Below are 19,476 nucleotides of genomic sequence, written 5' to 3'. Positions count from 1 at the left end.
TTGAAATGGGGAAAACAAAAAAAAGAAATATTTAATTGTTTTTATTATTATCATCAGATTATGCTGTTCTCCACATTTTAGGTCTTTCAAAGGTCAAAGCCTTCCTAGGGTGTGTCCTATATTCATCATGAGTGTATTGCACTTAGGACTAGACTCTTCAGTATGGAGACCATGGTTACAATTTAGATGATTAAGAAAATTGCAAAAACACTAGCTAGAATTTTTCCCTTTTTGAAGGAAAGCAAGACAAGCATGCTTGCCTTCAAAGGAAAGGCACGAAGGCACAATGTAAGACTTCTTGTGCTTATGAGCCAGACTCAACTTGTAAGACTTGGTTTCATGGTAGAAAGTCCTGCCACTTGTAGCCTCTCCATTCAAATTGAAAAGCACTGAAAGGAAGATGACCTGCAACTTCATTTACTTCAAGCCTGTAACTTAAGGATTGGCATCTTTCGCCCACCAACTCCACAGCCATTTTTCCTCTTGATGGTGTATGCTTTTACCAAATGCAATAAAAAGCTGAGTTAATGCACCCTTTCATATCTCAGTTACATAGGTCACAAGAGCAAACAGAGCTGGAAATTTGCAGGATGCACAGCCAATTACACAAGATCCTAGTTTGGAGATTTAATGCACGCGCATCACAGGTACCCTAAGCTGCCTAAAAGGCAGCGTACACTACCTTGCACCACAGCACATGTAGAGCAAAAGGGTATCCATGCAGCATTCAGTAGCTCATCCACTGCAGTTCAGCCTCAGCTTAAATCCACCACACCCCTCACACTGCCGGTTCCACCTGTCACTGTGAAGCAATACTGTTTACTGTTGTCAAGTAAAATCTTAAATTTCTAGTTGCAATTTATGTCTTCAGCTCCATTGTGACAAGTTATAAGGTTAGCTGGCAACCATTATCTCCACAAGAACTGCCAGACTTAATAGAAAGTGGTTGCCAAGTTAAATTCTTTCTATTTGCTGGGAAAAATTATTAAGTAAACAAATGTATCCCAATTTAATTTTTAAATAGTCATTCTTAAGGGATGAACTGACAGATAATTACAGCTTGGCACGCTCGTGTTATTTTACTTTTCTCCCACTCAGCACTGGAAAGACAAAAGCCTTTCTTAGTAAGTGCATTCATAGATTATTGGAGACAAGAATGGGACATTATGATCTATGGTGAGATCTCCTGGCTAGCACCAGCCATGGGCTTCCCCTTGCTGACCCTGCACAACCCTAGGAAGCCTTTGGACTGCTTCTGCATTTCCAGATATCTTTTGAAGACTCCTACCGCCCTAAATTATTTTATGAGCCTGTGAGTTTATAGCCTTTGTCACAATAACAGGTTGACGTCAATCACACATTCTGGCAAGACAGTGAAACCTGATATTAAAGACAGGAGCAAGTTTCATCCATACTGCCAGTTTTCAAGAGTAATTATCTCATTGAATGCAAAATCACCGGCCTTTAATTAGTTTAATTGCATCCTTCTGCAGCTTCTGCCAATGCCAAGGACAACACAACCAGTACTAGGCTAGTAATGGATTAAACACCCTCAGGTGAGACATGGCAGGAAATATCAGCACAGCTTACAGCAGCAGACAATGCTGTTGGCTACCCCAATACTTTGGCTTTATGGTTTGGGGTCTGAAAGCTTCTTGCCTGTGTGACAATTTTTATCACCTAGGCAGCTTAGGCAAGATGAATTTCTCTCTGCATTCCTCAGGAGTCATCTCATTTATGCGACTGGATAGGCAAAACCTCAAGTCAAACAAGGCTCTTGAGAAGCAAGACAGAAAGAGCAGATAGAGCATCACTTACTAGAAAAAGACCACCAGGATGACTAGGGGTGGCCCGAACTTCATGTCGTTAGCTTCATTCCTAAGGAGAGAGCACTCATTGCTATAATGACAAAGCCTTAGAGCACTGCTGGCATGGACCGGGCACTGCCAGCCCTCAAGGAAATGAGAGAGAAAGACAGATAACTGGGGAAAATACTGTTAAAGAAGGGGAAAGACAAAAAATATAAGGATTTTCACATTGTGAGACTTCATACAGACCTTTAAGGAGAATAATAAAGCCCAGCAAGAAGTGCAGTACATACTAGTGGTTAACAACACACAAGTTCAACCTCTTCATCCACTCACATGGGATGAGTGTGTTCCCCCTCACCCTTTTTCTTCTTCTTCTTCTTCTTCTTCCTCCTCCTCCTCTTCTTCTTCTTCTTCTTCTTCTTCCTCTTCCTCCTCTTCCTCCTCCTCCTCCTCCTACCTTAGCACTGCCTCTCCTCCAGCCAGCTGGGGAGGAAATTTTCTGGCTTTATAAAGCCAGGTCTCCTGACCAGGTGCAGAGAGGGCTCCTTGTCTCTGCAGTAGTAAGGTTGACCCCATCATGGAACAATCTGGGAAATTAAAACTTACATAAACACCTACTGGGTTGTTTGAATGTGCCAGGAATATTTTTGCAGGTTTGGTGGAAAGGACATTTACAGAACTACCTTTCTTTCAAGATACCCACAAAAAAGTCAAATGTGTAGGTAAAAAAGTGTCATTTCCCATTAAGGGCCACCATTCTCTTCCCCAACATTTACTAATAAGAGGCCTCCTTGCCCTCAACCCACCTGGCACCCTGCTGAAGGTGACAGGAAAAACAGCTGAGAAAGGACTCCAGGGGTGTAACTTGGAATCTCTGGAGGTTCAGCACTCTGCCAGGATGGGATTTAGTGTCCTGTACTCTTGACTACCAAAATGGCCTGTTAATTTTTCACTTAATGGCTTATCCTGGCTTCAGCTATAAATCTCTACAGGAAGAATAAAGTTAAAAATTGTCTTATGCTTAGTGATACACCCTAAACAGACAATACAGACAACAAACACACTGCCACAACGAATCTCTATATTTAGGTCAATTATTAACTAAATGATGTACATAATGCTTAAGTTCTTACTGTTCTTCCAGTGCTTAATGGGTGCTACATAAATTTTCAGTTTTTTTTTTATTTATGCATTTTATATTTATTACATTTTTCTCCACACATATGCACATATTCCCATATTCATTCAACTGGGATTGGCAGCAACCAGTCAGGACTTTATCAGAAGTCTGATGGTTTGGGGTTTCATGAGTTCCACAATGCTGTGATGTCATGAGGATTTAATTTTAAAAGCAAGTTTAAAAAGGACCCTGATGGCCTATCCCTCCAGCCAATGAACCCTTCCCCTCCCACAGGGCCTTGGGCTTGTACTTAACAGCCACCAAACCCTGATGAACATGCACATCTCTTTGGCCCACACTGTTAGTTTGGGCTCATGGTCCTGCTCTTTGCACCTCTGGGGCTTGGAGGCTTTGCATTTAAATGTAATTTTTAAGGACTTCCTCACCAAGAGAGACCAAGAGAGACATCACCTGTGGATGTGAAAGCCTGAAAGGTCACATATTAATACCACTTGATGACATTCAGGAGAGAGGAAAAATTGTTTCATTGTTTTAAAGTGGGAGTCTCCAAGAATCCAAAGGCTCATTTTCTCAATTGCTTTGCTTATGTAGCTGGGCAGTATGTGACCACAATGTTCACCACAATTAGATGGAAAACTCAACTGTTCAACAGAGAACTGAAAAGTGCAAAATAAAACCAACACAAGACAAAGTACAAAATTGCTCTCACACAGAACAACAGGACCCTCTTTGCCATGCAGACATGGTCCGCTCTGCACATGGGGCATGATCATGACGTTCCACAATTTCCCCAGAGTGGCTGTGATGTTTGAATTCCCCTTAGCAGATGGGCTGGAGACCATTTCTTTAGCTGGGATTCATCTCCATTTCAGACACGGATAGACAAAACAGGACTGAAACATCCCAGCCCTGTTCCTACTGCTGCAGCAACACAGGTGGGCTTCACTTTACTTGTGCCCTCTCTTCGTCACAGTCTTTCAGATCAAGCCAGACCGTTATCCAAGAACGAGATGGGTGGTTTTGGGACACATCAACTACCATCATGAAACAGAATGGCTACTCTGTCATGACTTCACATGAACGAGGATATCATTGCACCAGCTGTTGGCTTAGCCCCCGCCCCAACAATTCTGGAATAGTGTGTGCAGTCGTCAGTTCTTTGGGGGAAAATAGGAGTAAAGAAAGAGCACTCAAACAATTAACATATTTTCTGATGTTAATTTTAACTACACAGCAGTGAATCAAATTTTCTGATAACAAACCAGAAATCAACTGTAAATAACCTATTTTAAATACGAAGAACCACTAGTACTTGAAAAAGGTGCCCAAAGATGAGATTCTAGGTGACAATCCCATGGCTTACTTTCAGCCATCACTTAAGGCTTGTATCATGAAATACCCTGTATCATTCATGGAGAGACACAGTGTCCTCCAGAAACAGACTAACTGTGAGGCTCGGGCTCCCTTTATCCAGGCACCCCAGGCGAGGAGCAGAGGCCGGCATTGCAAAACCCACCTCCCCACTCTCATCACAAAATTTGTGGACTCATTCTGTTTGTTTAAACAACGACGGAGGGAGGCGTCTTCCTAAGCAGTCTGTTAGTAGTTTGCATTTCTGAGCAGGGTGTTCAGGAGGTGGACATGCATTTAAACCAGCAACATGGCTACAGGCATATCTCTCTGGGAACAGCCACTCCTCTTCTGCGAACAAGGCAGGGATGATGCAAAGCTATCAGCAGGGTCTGGCAGAGCCAGAAGAGAGCCAAAGCTTTTGAAAAAGCAAAGCAGAATGCCTTTCTTTTCTTGTCACACTAATTACTTCAATAATCACCAAATTTATCCCCACATTCTCACTTGGACTTCATTTCTCTCAGGCCACACATGTGACAGTAAACAGCTATGGCTGGTCAAAAAACAAAGTTGTGGCCACATAGGCACCACTGTGAAATGAGGTAAATCTGCTGGAAAAGGGAAACCGTGGGCGGTTCTGGAATAATTTTGTTGGGGACAATGTTCTTTGTCCTTGAGACAGCTGTGCTGAAGCACGCACTTGGCTTAACATTTGTGGCCTCCATGGTTTTGTGCTGAGCTTTCCTTTCCCAGGATGCTCCAGCCATGCAGACTCAGCCACATTTTTCTTCCTGCACAAAGTCATGTGCTCATTTTTCACTTGACTTTTCCCTGATTTTACAACAGGTTGAATTAGTAAGTGATGTCACAGAGATCTTCCCAAAGTGGTACCAACCATCCAGAAACTCTTTCTTCTGGGAGAGGCTAAGCTTTGAAAATGTATTAATGAAGAAATTCCTCCTACTGTTGCATTTCCTCCAGTTTACCTAACCCAACTGCTATTTCTAGCATTCCTCCTCTCTAAAGTGTAGTCTTAACATGACAATTTAATGAAATTTTCAGCTTGGAAATTGATTTCTCAATCACTAATTACTCTTGGCTAATTTTTGATTCCTGCTAATAAATCTTTCTTCCCACTCTGTCATACTTGCTTATGACTTAATATCAGTGAAATCAGAACTGAGGCTTTTCTAGGCTGCAAAATGGATAGCAGCATGGTTTGCAACAGCCAAAAATAAAAGATTTCAAGATTAAAATGATAGATAGCAAAAGTAAGAAAAAGTGTATGTATTTCATAATGAGCAGTACTATTAATGTATCAGGCGTCCTCAGAAGGAAAATGACAAATGTGGGCCCTGTGCCTCCACACCCACACTAGGGAGCAGGCAGATGCTGGTTTACAAGTCCCAGCATAAGGACATAGGCGATCTCATACTCCAAGATCACCTACCATATGAGGAGGAGGGACACACTTTATCCGGGGTGGTAGTATACAGTCTTTTGCTACTTCATTTTGCTTTATTTAAAATAACATGTTCTTCCAGCTTTCTATTTGCTGTTCTTGCTCAACAAGCTCCAAGGTGGATTTTATTTCTTGTTCTATCTTACCAGAATAGCATAATACTGAGTGTAGAGTCTGATTCGCATCACTGCTCTCCAAGAAATGGGAGGAAGGACATGTTTGTGTGTGTGTGATGAACCAAGACAAACACCACAGCCTACTGTGCTCTCCTCGGCAGGCTCGTAGCACTTGGCACTTGAGTTTCCTCCTGAAATGTGAGAGGCTGGTGCGCCCCAACACCCAGTGGCTTCTCTGCCTCCCTGGGCCACGCATCTCTGTGGAGCAGAGAAGTCTACATTTGTCTGAAACTCCAGTTTCATCAGGACAAGCAGACTTCCTGTAATATACTACAAAAAAAAAAAAAAGATTAAACTGTTGCAGTGTTAAATCTTTTCTACCGAGGTAAGCCTGGAAGCATTTAGCTTCTTTACAGAAAGGGTATAAGGGAAGGTATTCCCCTGTCTGCTCCACAGTTGTGACTAATCCATTTACCTGACAGACTGCATTGTTTTACAAATTTGAATATTAATTTTAAAATGTTTGTTTGCTGTTGAGGATTTAGATGAGGCCAATGCTTTGGTTAAGCAGCTCCAGTCTTAGGTCTCGGCTCTCCTCGCTCGCGAAAAGCTCTTTTCAATTCCAGACCAGTCTCAAGCGCGGCTGCCACTGACTTCCGGGGATATTCTCTAGGTTGGTCTTTTCCTTACAAGCTCCTCTTGTGTATTTCCCATGGAAAATAAATTGTGCAGCATTACCCCTTTCTCTGTCTTGGAATCCCTTTTATTAGGCAATTTCACACAAACAACCTTTTTTTTGCGTTTACCAACATTTGCCAGCATATGAGTCAGGTTTCCAGGAGAAGAGGGATAACTCTGCATGGAGCTCAGTGGTAACTACCCACGCATGTGATGTTCGCATGGCACCTCATGCCGGTGGGGCTCAGGGCAGGATTCACCTTTCTCTCCCTGAAGAGCTGCAGGGACTCTCCCTGCAGCTGTCGCAGCTCATACAGCCACTAAGCGCTTACTACCAGTGGTCTCATGCGCTCAGTACCCTCCAGCCAGCCCTGGAGAGCCCAGATGCCAGCCTTGGACCCACAAGTGCCTACCAGCATTCTACCATAACACCACAACCCACTCAGCTCCCCTGCTGCTGCCTGTTAGTGGACTTGAACCTATACTGAAGCAGCCGTGTTGAATTCCAGCAGCCCTGTAAGACATGATGCTTCTAACCTTCTTCATCTCAGGGTTCAGACAGATGATTTTTACCTCTGGGGATACTGTAAGCTGAAAGAAACTATGGTAGAAAGACCCTTTCCTCTTCTCAGATGTGCCTGAGTCACCAGTAAGGGAAAAATAATCAATGCTCACCTATCTTACTGCAGGAACATTGTCTGTGCACTTATACTTTGCATATGAACTGATATATATAGATGTACACGCTGCATTTTCTAGTTTCGTGATTCAAATACTTCTTCAGCAAAAGAAAGGAGCCAAAATTGCTCAAAGTCAAATGGATTTTAGGAGAAGCTGCTCACTTTCAAGATTTCAAACTATCTGCAGTTTGAAATTTGGATTAAGGAGCCCCACTACATGTAGGACATTCATTCCCTCTCCTTTGCCTTAATGTGAAATTTGGCTGCTGTAAGGTACTATTTGCAGACTCAGCTCCATCTTCTCCAACTGGAAAATGACACTGAACACCTACCAGTCTCCCAAACATGTATGTTATTAGATCTATGGCTTAACCCTTTGAGGACTAGTGTTCCCAGCCAAAACATTGTGAATGCTCCACATCCAAATCTCACTGCCTCTACTCCAGCATGTGTCCAACAGTTGCTAAATGGGACAGAACATTGCATCCAGGAATGACTTTCTGCTCATCTCTGATGTCATACAGGCTCTGAAATGCCTGTGTCCTCTGAGCACTGCAAGACCAAAGCCAGTTTTGATCTAACAGCCTGTGCTCTCACTGAAGCGTATGCCCATTGTCACGGTTTCTGTAAGAACTCATGCCCTGACCTGGATTAAATACAAACTGGTCGCTGCATTGTGCTGCAGAGAAGTGAAGTCAGTCCAAACACAAAGAAAACACTGTGGGACATTTGGCTACGGTTGATGTTCTCTCAGCAGCATTTTGCACACTTCAGTCCTACTGATTTTGAGAGTGTGCCCGGCACCTTACATCCGCACACCAAGGAGGAGCCACCACCAAAGCTCTCCTGCGCCCATTCACACCAAGCAAAGCAGAGACCAAACCCATGCTTCTTACAAACAGGTTTATTTGTATTTTGACTGGAGCACAGATTCTAGATACAGATTTCTTCTGCACAACAGTACAAGAGCCAGTGCAAAATATGCTTTTTTTTTTTCTTTTTAATTCATGTACAAAAAAAAAAAAAAAACCCAAAAGCCAACAAACAAAAAGACAGAGTGTGGCAGTATTTACTCACAACTGGTATGCCTCAGCCTCCAATCAACCCACCTCTACCTGCCCTCGCCTGTCACGCTGACTTTGTGGTCAGCCTGTCTCGAACGGCTGCATTGTCAGTGAAGAGAGGTAACTCCCTTAGCCCTTTGAAAGATAAATACTCACCCCAAGCAAACTGGGACAACAGCAGGTTGCTTAAAAAAGTTGGACACGCCAGCTGCTTACCAATGTGTGTCCCCCCCCAGAGAGCAGAAGAATATTGAAGGAATGGCAAAAAATAAAAGGTACAAATTGGAAATGCACAAATCGGAAATGCACAAATTGGAAATGCACAAAAAATAGGCACCAGCTTAACCCATTTTTTTTTAAACAGAGGCAAGAATATTAAAATACAACTCCAGTCTGCCTTCTCATATTCGCCTACAAGTAGCGATGACCAAGGCCAAAGGAACACTTCCCCCTTTGAGTACCCTGTGCGATCAAACCGATTATAATCTTAAGAAAATGTTTCTAATAGTAGCATAAAGTTAAACCATTTCACAACTGAAGGAGAAAGAAAAGCTACAGTCTGAATACAAGTATTTCTTTGAGACCAGTCAAAAACAAAAACAGAAATGAAAATAACCACTGTCCCAGTCATCAACCAGATGATAGTTAGAATTACAGCCAATGCTTAAGCAATACAACATCGAGCTAGGAAAGTCATCATATGGTTGTTCTGCTCAGGGAGTAGCTCTTACTAGTTTACAAAGCATTGGACAATCTATTTTGCTTTTAATCTAACTAATTTTCAGAAGCTGCAATATAGAACTGCTGTGTTACTGCAGGAATATGCTTGCCTTCACCAAGGCCTGGAATTTATATTGCAGAAATTCATCAAATTTACATCTCTCCAAGTGTACCATGTCCAAATCACCTAGAGTCATTATTATGGACTTCTACATTTCTACCCAAGGAATGGCTGGGTTTCAAAGCTTAACCTACCGGAGTCTTTTACATTGAACTGCCATTAAACAAAGCAGAGTACCAGTAAAAGCCAAAGAACAAAAGTACTCAGCACATATATGTTTTGATACAGTACGGTTTGTATGTGTGTATATATATATGCGCATAAATATGTATATTACATTATAAGAAGAATGCCATTCAGGACTTCTCAACTGCAAAAATTGTTTATCACCTGCAAATCTTGAAACTTCTGCCCATTAAATTTCACACTAAGACAACAGAACTCCAGTACTTTCCAGACTGAATTATTTCTATTTTAGCCAATTAACCAGGCAGGGCCAGCTGAAAGAACAGAAGCTTTAACACCAGTTCTGCCAGGCGTCTCAGGCAGATGGCACAAATTTCTGTCACCAGATTATTTGCCCCTGCCCTGCAGCTGTGTTTCATGGCCATTTCTGTGAATTTTCAGACCATCAGCAGTGTCATACTAACTAATCTCAATTTACTCAGTTGCCAGAGAAACTTCTGCAATTTATGAAATAATTTCAAACAGCCAGTATAGTTTTAATTAAAACTTAGCAGTACTGACTGGAGTCATATTGGTTTTAATCGTATGATGATTCTGCCTTTTCATCCCTAGCAAGCCCACTTCTACAAGTAGCGGCTGTTACCATACATACAACTTAAGAGCTGGACAGTTTGGGATACCATACTATTAATTGTAATCCTAAACTCCAGATCTTACAAAGGTCTGCTGTACAAATTTCACATATAGAGCTGAAAAAAAGACTCATTTAAATCACTTCAAGCAGGAGGTTTCATTTGCTACTTTTTAAAAAGGAAATAGGAGCAACAACAACAAGAAGAAAAAAAAAAAGGCAAGAATAAATGTAACAGGTACTTAAAAGTAAATGCAAAACCCTTTTGGATATCTGGATTTGGGGGAGCTACTAATCTCCTCTGCCTTTAGCCTATCTTGAATATAGACATCCAGCCAAAGATTAGTGCTTCCTCCAGTCCCGAGGAGATAAAAGCTTCCTCCTGGAAGCTGTCATATCCTCAACTAGGGCAAATTAGTTTCTCCAGGGATGTCAGACCCTCTGTAACCACAGTGAGAGTTTAAGCAGTTAGCTAGATTGCCTGCCACTTACACAAGTGAGACACGTCTCTCTCTCTCACTCTTCACATAAGCCACCAACATAAATCCTGAAGTCTTTGCTTTGTTCCTGTATGGACAAACTCCCAAACTTCAACAGGGCAAGGTTTTGTTTTTGTTGCTTTGGAGGGCAGAGAGAAAGGTTGGTCAGTAGTCCACTCTCACACCGATGTTGCTCTGAGCACTTGCATTAGCCATTCAGACACGATCACTCATGGCCAGTTTGCCCACACACAACCACCCACTGGTTACACAGCATCAGACAAAGGACAAGGGTACAATATGTTTTCCTAACACCCAGAGATGCATCAGTGTCTACATCTTCCTTAAGGGGCACAGTGGAGGGGAAGGTGCTGATCTTTCTGTGGTAACCTGTGATAGGACACAAGGAAATCGAATGAAGCTGTGTCAAGGCAAGTTCTGACTGGACATTAGGAAAAGATTCTTCATGAAGAGGGTGGTTGGTCAGTGGAAAAAGCTCCCCTGGGATGTAGTCACAACACCAAGCCTGTCAAAGTTCAAGGAACATCTGGATGACACTCTTAGTCATAAGGTTTAGTTTTAGGTAGTCTTGCAAGTAGAAAGGAGTCAAACTCAATGATCCATATGGATCCCTTCCAACTTGAAACACTCTATGATTCTAACTTGAAGTAACTTTACACTCTCTTAGACACCAAACTAGCTGTGCTGCATCACTATATTACCAAGCACAGACCTCAAAGGTTCTGCCTGGATTAGAGAAGCTCAACAAGGACTAGAATGACTGTCAGGAAAGTGCAGGCCTCACATATACACTGAAGTTCTACAGCTTTACAAACATGCTAACATACATACAACGGTAGAACCCATCCTGTAGGACAATATTTATATTTTGTGTGATTGTCTACTCTGGTATACCTTCTTACAGTGTGGAAAGGAGAACATGATGTATTGTTAAATTCACCCTCATATCAGTATAACATTAATTTATTTTAAAAATTTAAATATAACAAGGCCCTAACAGAGAGTTATTCTTGTTTAAAATTAATCAAGCAAATGCTACTGAAACACTACAAGAGTTCTGCATATCGTTCCTCATGGGCAAGATCTGTTTTTTAAATAATCAAGAACAAATCTTATTTTTTTATAAAATGAGCAAACAGTTAGAACCATAGAATGGTTTGGGTTGGAAGGGACCTTACAGATCATCTAGTTCCAAACCCCCTATCATGGCAGGGACAGAGTTAGGGATAGTTCTCAGTCTCTAACTCTGGGAACAAAGCTCCCTTTATTCTTTTTTCATGCTGCTGTTTTTCAGTATTGCCTTCCCCCTGAATTACAGGGCTATCACATATAAGTGGGTACAGTACAGGCTATACTTCTGGCAACTCCAAGGTCTTTTTTAAACCTAATGCACCTGATGAGAAGGTGGCCAACACGAGCCATACAAATATTAGGCCAGTATTACAAAACAGAATGAAAAACTACAGCAATTGTGCATCTTCTAAGTGCTCCCGACAAAATAAACCAAACAGCTCCTGATACGCAGGAGCACATTGGTCCCTCCTACTCACAAACACAACTGGAATTTATTCCCTGTTTTGGAAGGCAGCTGTAACTGTGTGGACACCACCTGGATGACTCAGTGCCCCGGTCTGGGAGCCACCCAGGTGTCCTACTCTACATGCAGAGCAGCACAGATCAGACTGCAGAACGAGAAAGGTGACACAGGCACCAAAGCATGGCCTCACCTTCTCAAAAAGATGGCAAGCCCTATCCTCTACAAAGGCATAACTTCCTCCAGAGCTTCTCCCAGCTTCTCTGTCTGATTTCCCTCACTCCTGGAGGCCACATACAACTTCCTCACCTATTCAACCTGTGGTCAACCAAGAAGTCTCCAGCTCCTTCACTTCATGGGAACAAATCGCCATGTCCCAAAGCTTGGGCATCCTTTTTGGAGAAACACTACATTTCATGGAGCATCTAGGATGGCCAGTTGAGCAAGATTGTGGCTAAGTAGGCAATGTTACTCAATTAGCTGAGTTGGCTGAAGGTTTTCCCATTGTAACATGATTTTCTATTCTAGTATTATTTTTGGTGAAAAAAAAATCAGTGGGGATGGGTGGAGATTTTGCGCAAAACTTGATGTTTTTAATGAAAAAAATGTTGCTTTTCTCAATATTTTGCTGTTTATTTCTGTTGGGAAAACTTGAAACACATTGGTTTTGTCCGAAAAATATCAGTCCTTGTCTGTTCAAATTCCTCCACTACCAGCTGGGAGCTGTAATTCAAGGGCTCCATGTCCCCCTCTTTCCCAGAAGGCTGGGCTCCTGGGCACCCCTCCAGCCTTTATGACGCATTCCCCCTTTGACTAACCCACAGTAAGAGCATCATGCGATCTGTAACTCAGCCAAAAAACTCAGCTCCAAGGAAGACACGGCACACAAGGCACTTGAATGGTAATTTCTGAGGTCTGCAACAGTAGCTCAAACTGATGCTGCTTTAAGGGCCAAATGGATTTAATTAAATGTTTCCATTTCAAAAGGCTAGAACGTTTTATTCAGCGTTTTCCAGCTGACAGTTCCTCATTTTTTGAAAAATGTCCATTCCAGGAAAATTTTTGTATTCCAGATTTCCATCTCAACTCAAGATGAAATTAAATCAGAATTTGATGCTATATGGACATTCTGTTTGGGAAATAGCCTTATTAATTAACTGTCAAAAGTGAAATGGCCCCGTCCGTGCAAGAAGGGTGTGATCCAGTTTGTCTTTGACATCAATGGAGGCCACTTTTTCAGCTTAGTGGAGCCTGGATGGCATCCCAAAGAGCAAGGGAGGGTGGAGTTGACCATAGTAGCAGATATTGAGTAGCAGATATAGGAGTCAAGAGTGAAATAGCAAGAATACAAGAAGCAGCAACTAAGATGATCTGTTACCTGAACTCAATCAACACTCAGTTTTACTTACTTTAGTGAGTAGCAAGGAGGAAAAAATCATTATTATAAAAGCTAATTCCCAGTTACAGTAAAGATAGTTAATCAATGCTTTGTAGACTAGAATAAATCCATAGTATGAATTTGTCATGAGCTCTATAACTTTCAATGTTCAAAACATTTCCTCAGAAAACATTCATATACTCCATTCAAGGAGACTAATCTAAAGATAAAGATACAATATGGTACTTAACTGCTTGCCTTGGGTTTTCTGTCCTCCCTCAAGCCCTGCAAAATTGTTTTGTTGAATCGGTATTACAGAAGCTCTGGCAGGACGGACTGAGGTCTCTGGACTTTGAGCACATCGACATTGTAAAAAGCAGCTAAGTATGGGCTTCCAGGGCTGACACTCTAGGTGAGGACTGGGCACCAAATCCATCCTCTGCCTTGACCAATCTGTTTCTAGATTTAGCCCCAAGCCTTTCACCTCAAAGAGTAAAAGAGCCCCAGGGAGGCTACATCCATTAGCAACAGGGTGTGTGTTGAAAGGAAGGGAGCACTCAGAACAGTAAATAAATCAATTCACCCAACCATGAGGGGTCTAGAGAACAGGTGTTTGTTTATCTTTCATTTCCCTTTAGTACAAGGCAGATGTTTTTAAGTAATAAGGAGAAACCTTGACAATTTTTAAGACTGAAGAGGAAGGGAAGGAGGAAGAAACATGGACAAGCTTTGAGGATGTTCTCAGTTCCAGCTTCAAAAAGCCCAAAAATAAAACCACACACCACCAAAAATGTATATCTGTAAAAGCAAGTTTTTCCTTAAGCTGTTTGGTAATTCTTAGTTCATAGGACCATTTTATCCAGAAGGTTCTTCATGTTTCCAGTCTAGGTTGTAGCAATCTCAGTGAGGCACTAAATTTTAGGCTGTTAAAGTCTTTTGGTGCAGCTCGGTCATTTTAAAATGATGTGGTAGCCATCATTGCTTTCAGCTGTAACAAAGAAATGCAAATCATTTTTTTCAATGCTTTTAGAAAACAGCACAGATACAGAACTCCAGATTTTCTTCTTAGACAGTTTGCAATAGTTTGTACTCTTGTTCCACAATCCATTCATAAAAATCAATGTTGAACATCTAGGTCAAAGTATTTATAATAAAAAAAATACAACATGCTAACTGTCAACATTTAACATTTTACTAAGGATTTTTGGTCATTTATGTCAGTGTTATCATTGGAGTTATGAAAGTTTTATAACACTGTAACTGGGAGGAAAGCATAGATCAATCACCATCAGTGTAAATTGATGCAACACCTTGATTTACACTAGATTAGATTACTTATTTTTTCAATATAACAACACCAAGTTTGTGATAACGTTCAGTGCAGTTGAAAGGAGAAATTATCTTTAGAACTACATGTAATAGCGGCAGCAATACATACCTTTTAATGTGCTGATTACAAAACAAGATTCATCTTGGAAGTTTTGGACCATCTGAAGGGCAGAAGGAAAAAAGCCAACACAAAATATTTTTAGCAATTTAATTTAATTTTCTTTCAGTGCCACTATAGAGTTTTGAGAAGTTATCAAACAGCATTTGGTATCTAGTCCTACACAGTCCTGAACAACCCTACTCATAAGATTACTGAAGTACACGACTGATTAATTAACATTCTTGAAGCTGCTAATGCACTTAAGAGAAGCTTATACTTAAGTGCTTACTTGGAAACAATCTGGCTTGTTCGGCATTTTACCATCCCTTTTGCACACTTGATCCTGCAGGTTCTTATACCACTCCAGTTAGTCTATTAAACATCATGCTGTTAATTGCCTTCAATGAAGCTACAGTAGTTTAGGCTGGATGAATACAGTCCCTCTCCTAAAACCTAGCAAAGGTAAATCACACGTTCAGCTAAACAGCGAGGCTTTGTTCAGCTTACATGAACATCTGGGATCATATCTAGAGGTGGTCAGCCCTGACAAATAGACTCCTTGCTGAATAAAGGCATATAGCTACCACAAAGCAGTGTCCACCGGGTTATTCTGACCAGACATCAGTATAGACACTGCACCTGCAGGAATAATGTCCCTGTTCGTATTTTGCCGAGGCACAGGAATCTTAATGAAACTGCTATGAGAGGCAAGGCAGATCATGGGAAGCAAGATTAGTATCTAAAGCTATTTGAGTTATTCTTGAGAAACAACTAGATTTTCAGAACACAGCTTCTAGTTAGGCCCTGAACTAAAGAGGTGAATTAAGAGATTCAGTTGAACTCAGATCCGATCTGAAATGTTCACTTAAGCTTCATCGTCAATGCTTCCTCCCATCTTAGAGTAGCTGCGTGAGACAGAGGAGATGAGTAACTTTCAAGAGAGGTCTCATACAGTTGGAGAAGATGCTCAACACTTAACTTCAGAAGAAGGGTGACCAGAAAGTTTCTGATCAGCACAGAGAATCCAACTTCATGCAAAAGCCTTCTCCTAGCTGTTGAATATCATTCACGTAAAGCACTTTCAAGCTGTAAGTTCTCACATCAAATATGCTTTTCATCTTAGACTAATCACCCTATTCTCTTTGGTTTTAACATCCACCCCCTGCTCTCATAAATCAGACTTCACTGGCCAGTCTGTGTGTCTGTGCCTAATGATGCATGAAGTACATTCATAGAGTGCCTCACTCTTGCCACTATAGTACTGGAACAAGAAAAAATTATTAAAAAAAAAAAGCAATAGACTTCGTTAATAATTGACTTAAATAAATACTTAAAGCCTTATATACCCAAGCTGGCTCAGACAATTCCCCTACCAAGAGTTGCCTCCAAGCATTTTACATCCATAAAGCATTGAGGTTTCAGATTTAATCAAGATGAAATAGCAAGGAGACCTTAGGAATATGCATTAGAGCCTTCAATTTAGGCTCCAGTTGAGACCCATGCTCTGCTCCATTTGTTTTAACAATGTTTCTTACAAATGAAGCTCCATAAGTGATTCTGGTGCATGAATAAGTAATTTAGTGGGGGGGAAAGAGGAAAAAGGGCAATTCACTATTAACCTGCAAGTTAATGGCAAGGACTAAATTAAGCCACCCTGTAATGGGACAAAAACAACTAACAGAGGTCCATGAAATTAAAATATATGCTTACATAGCACTGACTCTGACCTGGTGGTTGTAATCACCAGCAAAGGTGTAAGACTAATTGTCCTAAAGATTTTTAAACTTGCCTTCTTAAAGAAACTTTCCTATCCAGTTTTAAAGGTCCTCACTATAGATCCTTACTTCAGAATTTATTTAAGCAGCCAACATGAAACAAAAATTACTGATTTTGTTGTGTTTTGGTTTGTTTTCCAGAAAAAAAAAAAAAGCAAAGTCTTTAAAACCAAACCAAAATCAATGGTATGCATGAATGAGTTGTTTAACTTTTTGATATTAGTAACTTTGCAAAGGTTCACTGAAGATTCATTCCATAATTTAAAAAGTCATTCTAACTTCAAGAAGTCAGACAACTATGGCTCTGACAGAGTTTTTATTAACCCCTTACCTCATTGCTCACTAATACATGGATCCCTGTGGGTCCCTGCCGATAGATTCGATTGATCTGCTGTGGAGAAATGCTGTACAAGTTTGCAATTTTCTCCATTAATTCCAGTGTGGTCAATTCTTCCAAGAAGATTGCATGGTATACTGCAACAAGTTGAAAGCCATTACAGAATTACAGAGTAATTATAGAATAGCAACTACAGATAACACTAAGGTGCACAATATCAACAACCAAATAGGTTTAAGATCAAGGTTCAAATCTTGACAGTAGATAAGCTTAGTACCTTTACAGCCGCCCCCAAATATCTAACTTAATGATTTGTAGAAACATAGACAGTATTTGGATGCAGTCCACAAATAAAGCACACGTCACTTTTGCCCAGAAGCTAATGACAACATGTATCATGGGCCACTAAAAGAACCCTCTCATAAAGGTGTTAAGATTCTTTGATAATGTGCTTTTACCAAAAAACCATTTTAAAGTAGATCCAATTAAATAGCATAACACGTTATCATGTTACACAAAAGTAGTATTTTAGTAGATGTTATCCCACTGACCCCATAGACACAAACTAAAGACCATGATGTAGCAATCAACTGTAGATGAGAGTTTTATAGATAACAATATTATTTTTAATATCCAATCCAAACAGAAACAACCAAGTAGAAAAGCTGTGCCCAGTTAATGCTATGTGTGAGAACTGAGGACAATATTTATTCTCATTTGATCGTGTATCATGTCACAAGGAATGGTTAAGAGCCATGAGTCCCCAAAAGCTTTGAACTTCTAAGAATCAGAACCTCTTTTAAGACACACTGAACTTCCATTTCCCAGAATATTTTCAAACAAGCCATAGTCTAAAGCAAAGTGTGGATGGGAAGGCAGTTTTTAATGCTATGGTCCCTCCCAACAACTGAATAGAGACTTTGATGGGGCCCTCTGCAGATAGCTTGCAAGTTGGATCTGTCTCCCAGGCAGACAGTACCATCTGGAATCTGTAGCCCTGAAACCAACCTAAGTATCAGAACTGTGATAAACAGGACCTCTTTAAACACACAGGACACCAAGTTGTTCAATGCAGGAGCTCAAGCAGAATGCAGCATTCTCAACAGATAAGTGTTTAACAAAATCCAAATTAGAACTTACCACAAAGACTGCCATCTCCATTTTCTCGTTTTTGGTGGAGATGGGACCTGTTTTGCTCTGGTTCTTGACAAACATAAATTGTCATCTTGGGCCTTACATTTCTATGGATTATTAAAAAATAGTAGTGAGTTATTTAGTAGATGTAAAATTTTTCTAGTCATCTAGCAAATACTGAGAGATGGAATCATTCAGGCTGTGCATAAAAAAAACAACAAAGGGATAGTCTTGATGCTGGTGATTAGATCTCTTAGGAGGTCTAGTAAGAGCCCCCTGGGAGGTGGTGGTACAGTGCAGAGCATCTTAATCTCTTCAGGATCAGATAAGAATAAACAGTTTTCAGCACTTGCCAAGCAATTCCTTATACCTGCCTCTACTGATTTGAAATCTGCCCAGCTGGAGAATTTATGTTATTGCCATATAAGTAAGTTTAAGAGTCATTTGAGGCTCCAGGGTTTGACTGGTTCATTTGTGGTTTGTTAGCTCTGATGGAGATGCAACACAGGGTATTGTAGGCTGTCTCTCTCATATGAAGTGGATGAAAGTTGTCAGCTGGTAGTAAACAAACCACTGAAGATCCACATTATGATGCTATTTCAGCAACATTTCTGAGCTGTGCTTGGATTTGAACACTATTGTGAACTCCAGCCTCTAAGATCTCTCTAAAGTGTTAAAAGGAGGTCTAAATGCTGCAGTTTCAAGAGTAAGTTCTAGTTAACACTGAAATTATCAAGGGATGCTGCCATAAGAATAAAATAGGAAGGAAGATGTACAAACCTTCCTTTGATTGCATTAAAGAGCCGAATTCCATCAGCAGGCCCACAGATTTGAACAAAATCTTCTTTGGACATCTTCAGTAAGTCAGCACCTACATATTTCAAATTGATTTTTTTTCAGAAGTTAAGTAAATCTTAGCTTCCAAATTATATGGGCAGCAGGAAAGGGCAGGGGGAAAGAATCCACAAAGTTAAATCAGAGGAGGTGTAAATTCAGAGAAGTGCACGCTGCAAATCAATAATTGTGAAAAGGAGAGCTAGAAGCTGCCAGAAGAATAGTGCTGCACTGGAAGATATTCTAGCCAACTCAGAGACAAGATATTAAACAGTGGCTATTAAAATGCCCAATTTTCTCCAACTGCCACATTCACCAGACTGTTTAACCATGTTGCAAGTCAGAGAGGCTCCCCAAGATTTCAACATCTTTAACAATTCCTCCTTCCACCACCTTACAGCTACCGTTAGGGAGAGTACAGTGAAGACGGAGCTGCAGATGGAGCCAGACTCTTCCCAAAGTTGCACAAGGACAGGATGTAAGGCAGCAGACAGAAATGGGAAACACTGATTAGGTATAAGGAAAAATTTCTTCACTGTGACAATAATCAAGTATTTGAAAAGGTTGATTAGAGAGATTGCAGAATTTCTGACCTTGGAGATACTCAAATGCAACTGCACAATGCCCTCGACTTCTTTCAAGCAGGGGGGGTTGC

General features: G+C 40.9%; 1 protein-coding gene across 1 annotated transcript in view; it reads right to left on the bottom strand.

Annotated features, from left to right (window-relative positions):
• Nucleotides 1-8,135: 8,135 nt before the first annotated feature.
• TFCP2L1 (transcription factor CP2 like 1) overlaps nt 8,136-19,476 on the bottom strand; it is a 37,170-nt gene continuing 25,829 nt past the window's right edge. The window contains exons 11-15 of the mRNA XM_054070273.1: nt 18,768-18,858; nt 17,994-18,094; nt 16,848-16,990; nt 14,751-14,802; nt 8,136-14,300 (exon numbers count right to left, since the gene is read on the bottom strand). Coding sequence (XP_053926248.1) covers nt 14,263-14,300; nt 14,751-14,802; nt 16,848-16,990; nt 17,994-18,094; nt 18,768-18,858 — 425 coding nt within the window. The 3' untranslated portion in view covers nt 8,136-14,262. The remainder of the gene's footprint in view (nt 14,301-14,750; nt 14,803-16,847; nt 16,991-17,993; nt 18,095-18,767; nt 18,859-19,476) is intronic.

The sequence above is a fragment of the Cuculus canorus genome, chromosome 6 (assembly GCF_017976375.1).
Source record: "Cuculus canorus isolate bCucCan1 chromosome 6, bCucCan1.pri, whole genome shotgun sequence".
Classification (NCBI taxonomy): domain Eukaryota; kingdom Metazoa; phylum Chordata; class Aves; order Cuculiformes; family Cuculidae; genus Cuculus; species Cuculus canorus.
The sequence above is the reverse complement of the archived record's forward strand: the minus strand, read 5'-3'. Positions and strand labels throughout refer to the sequence as shown.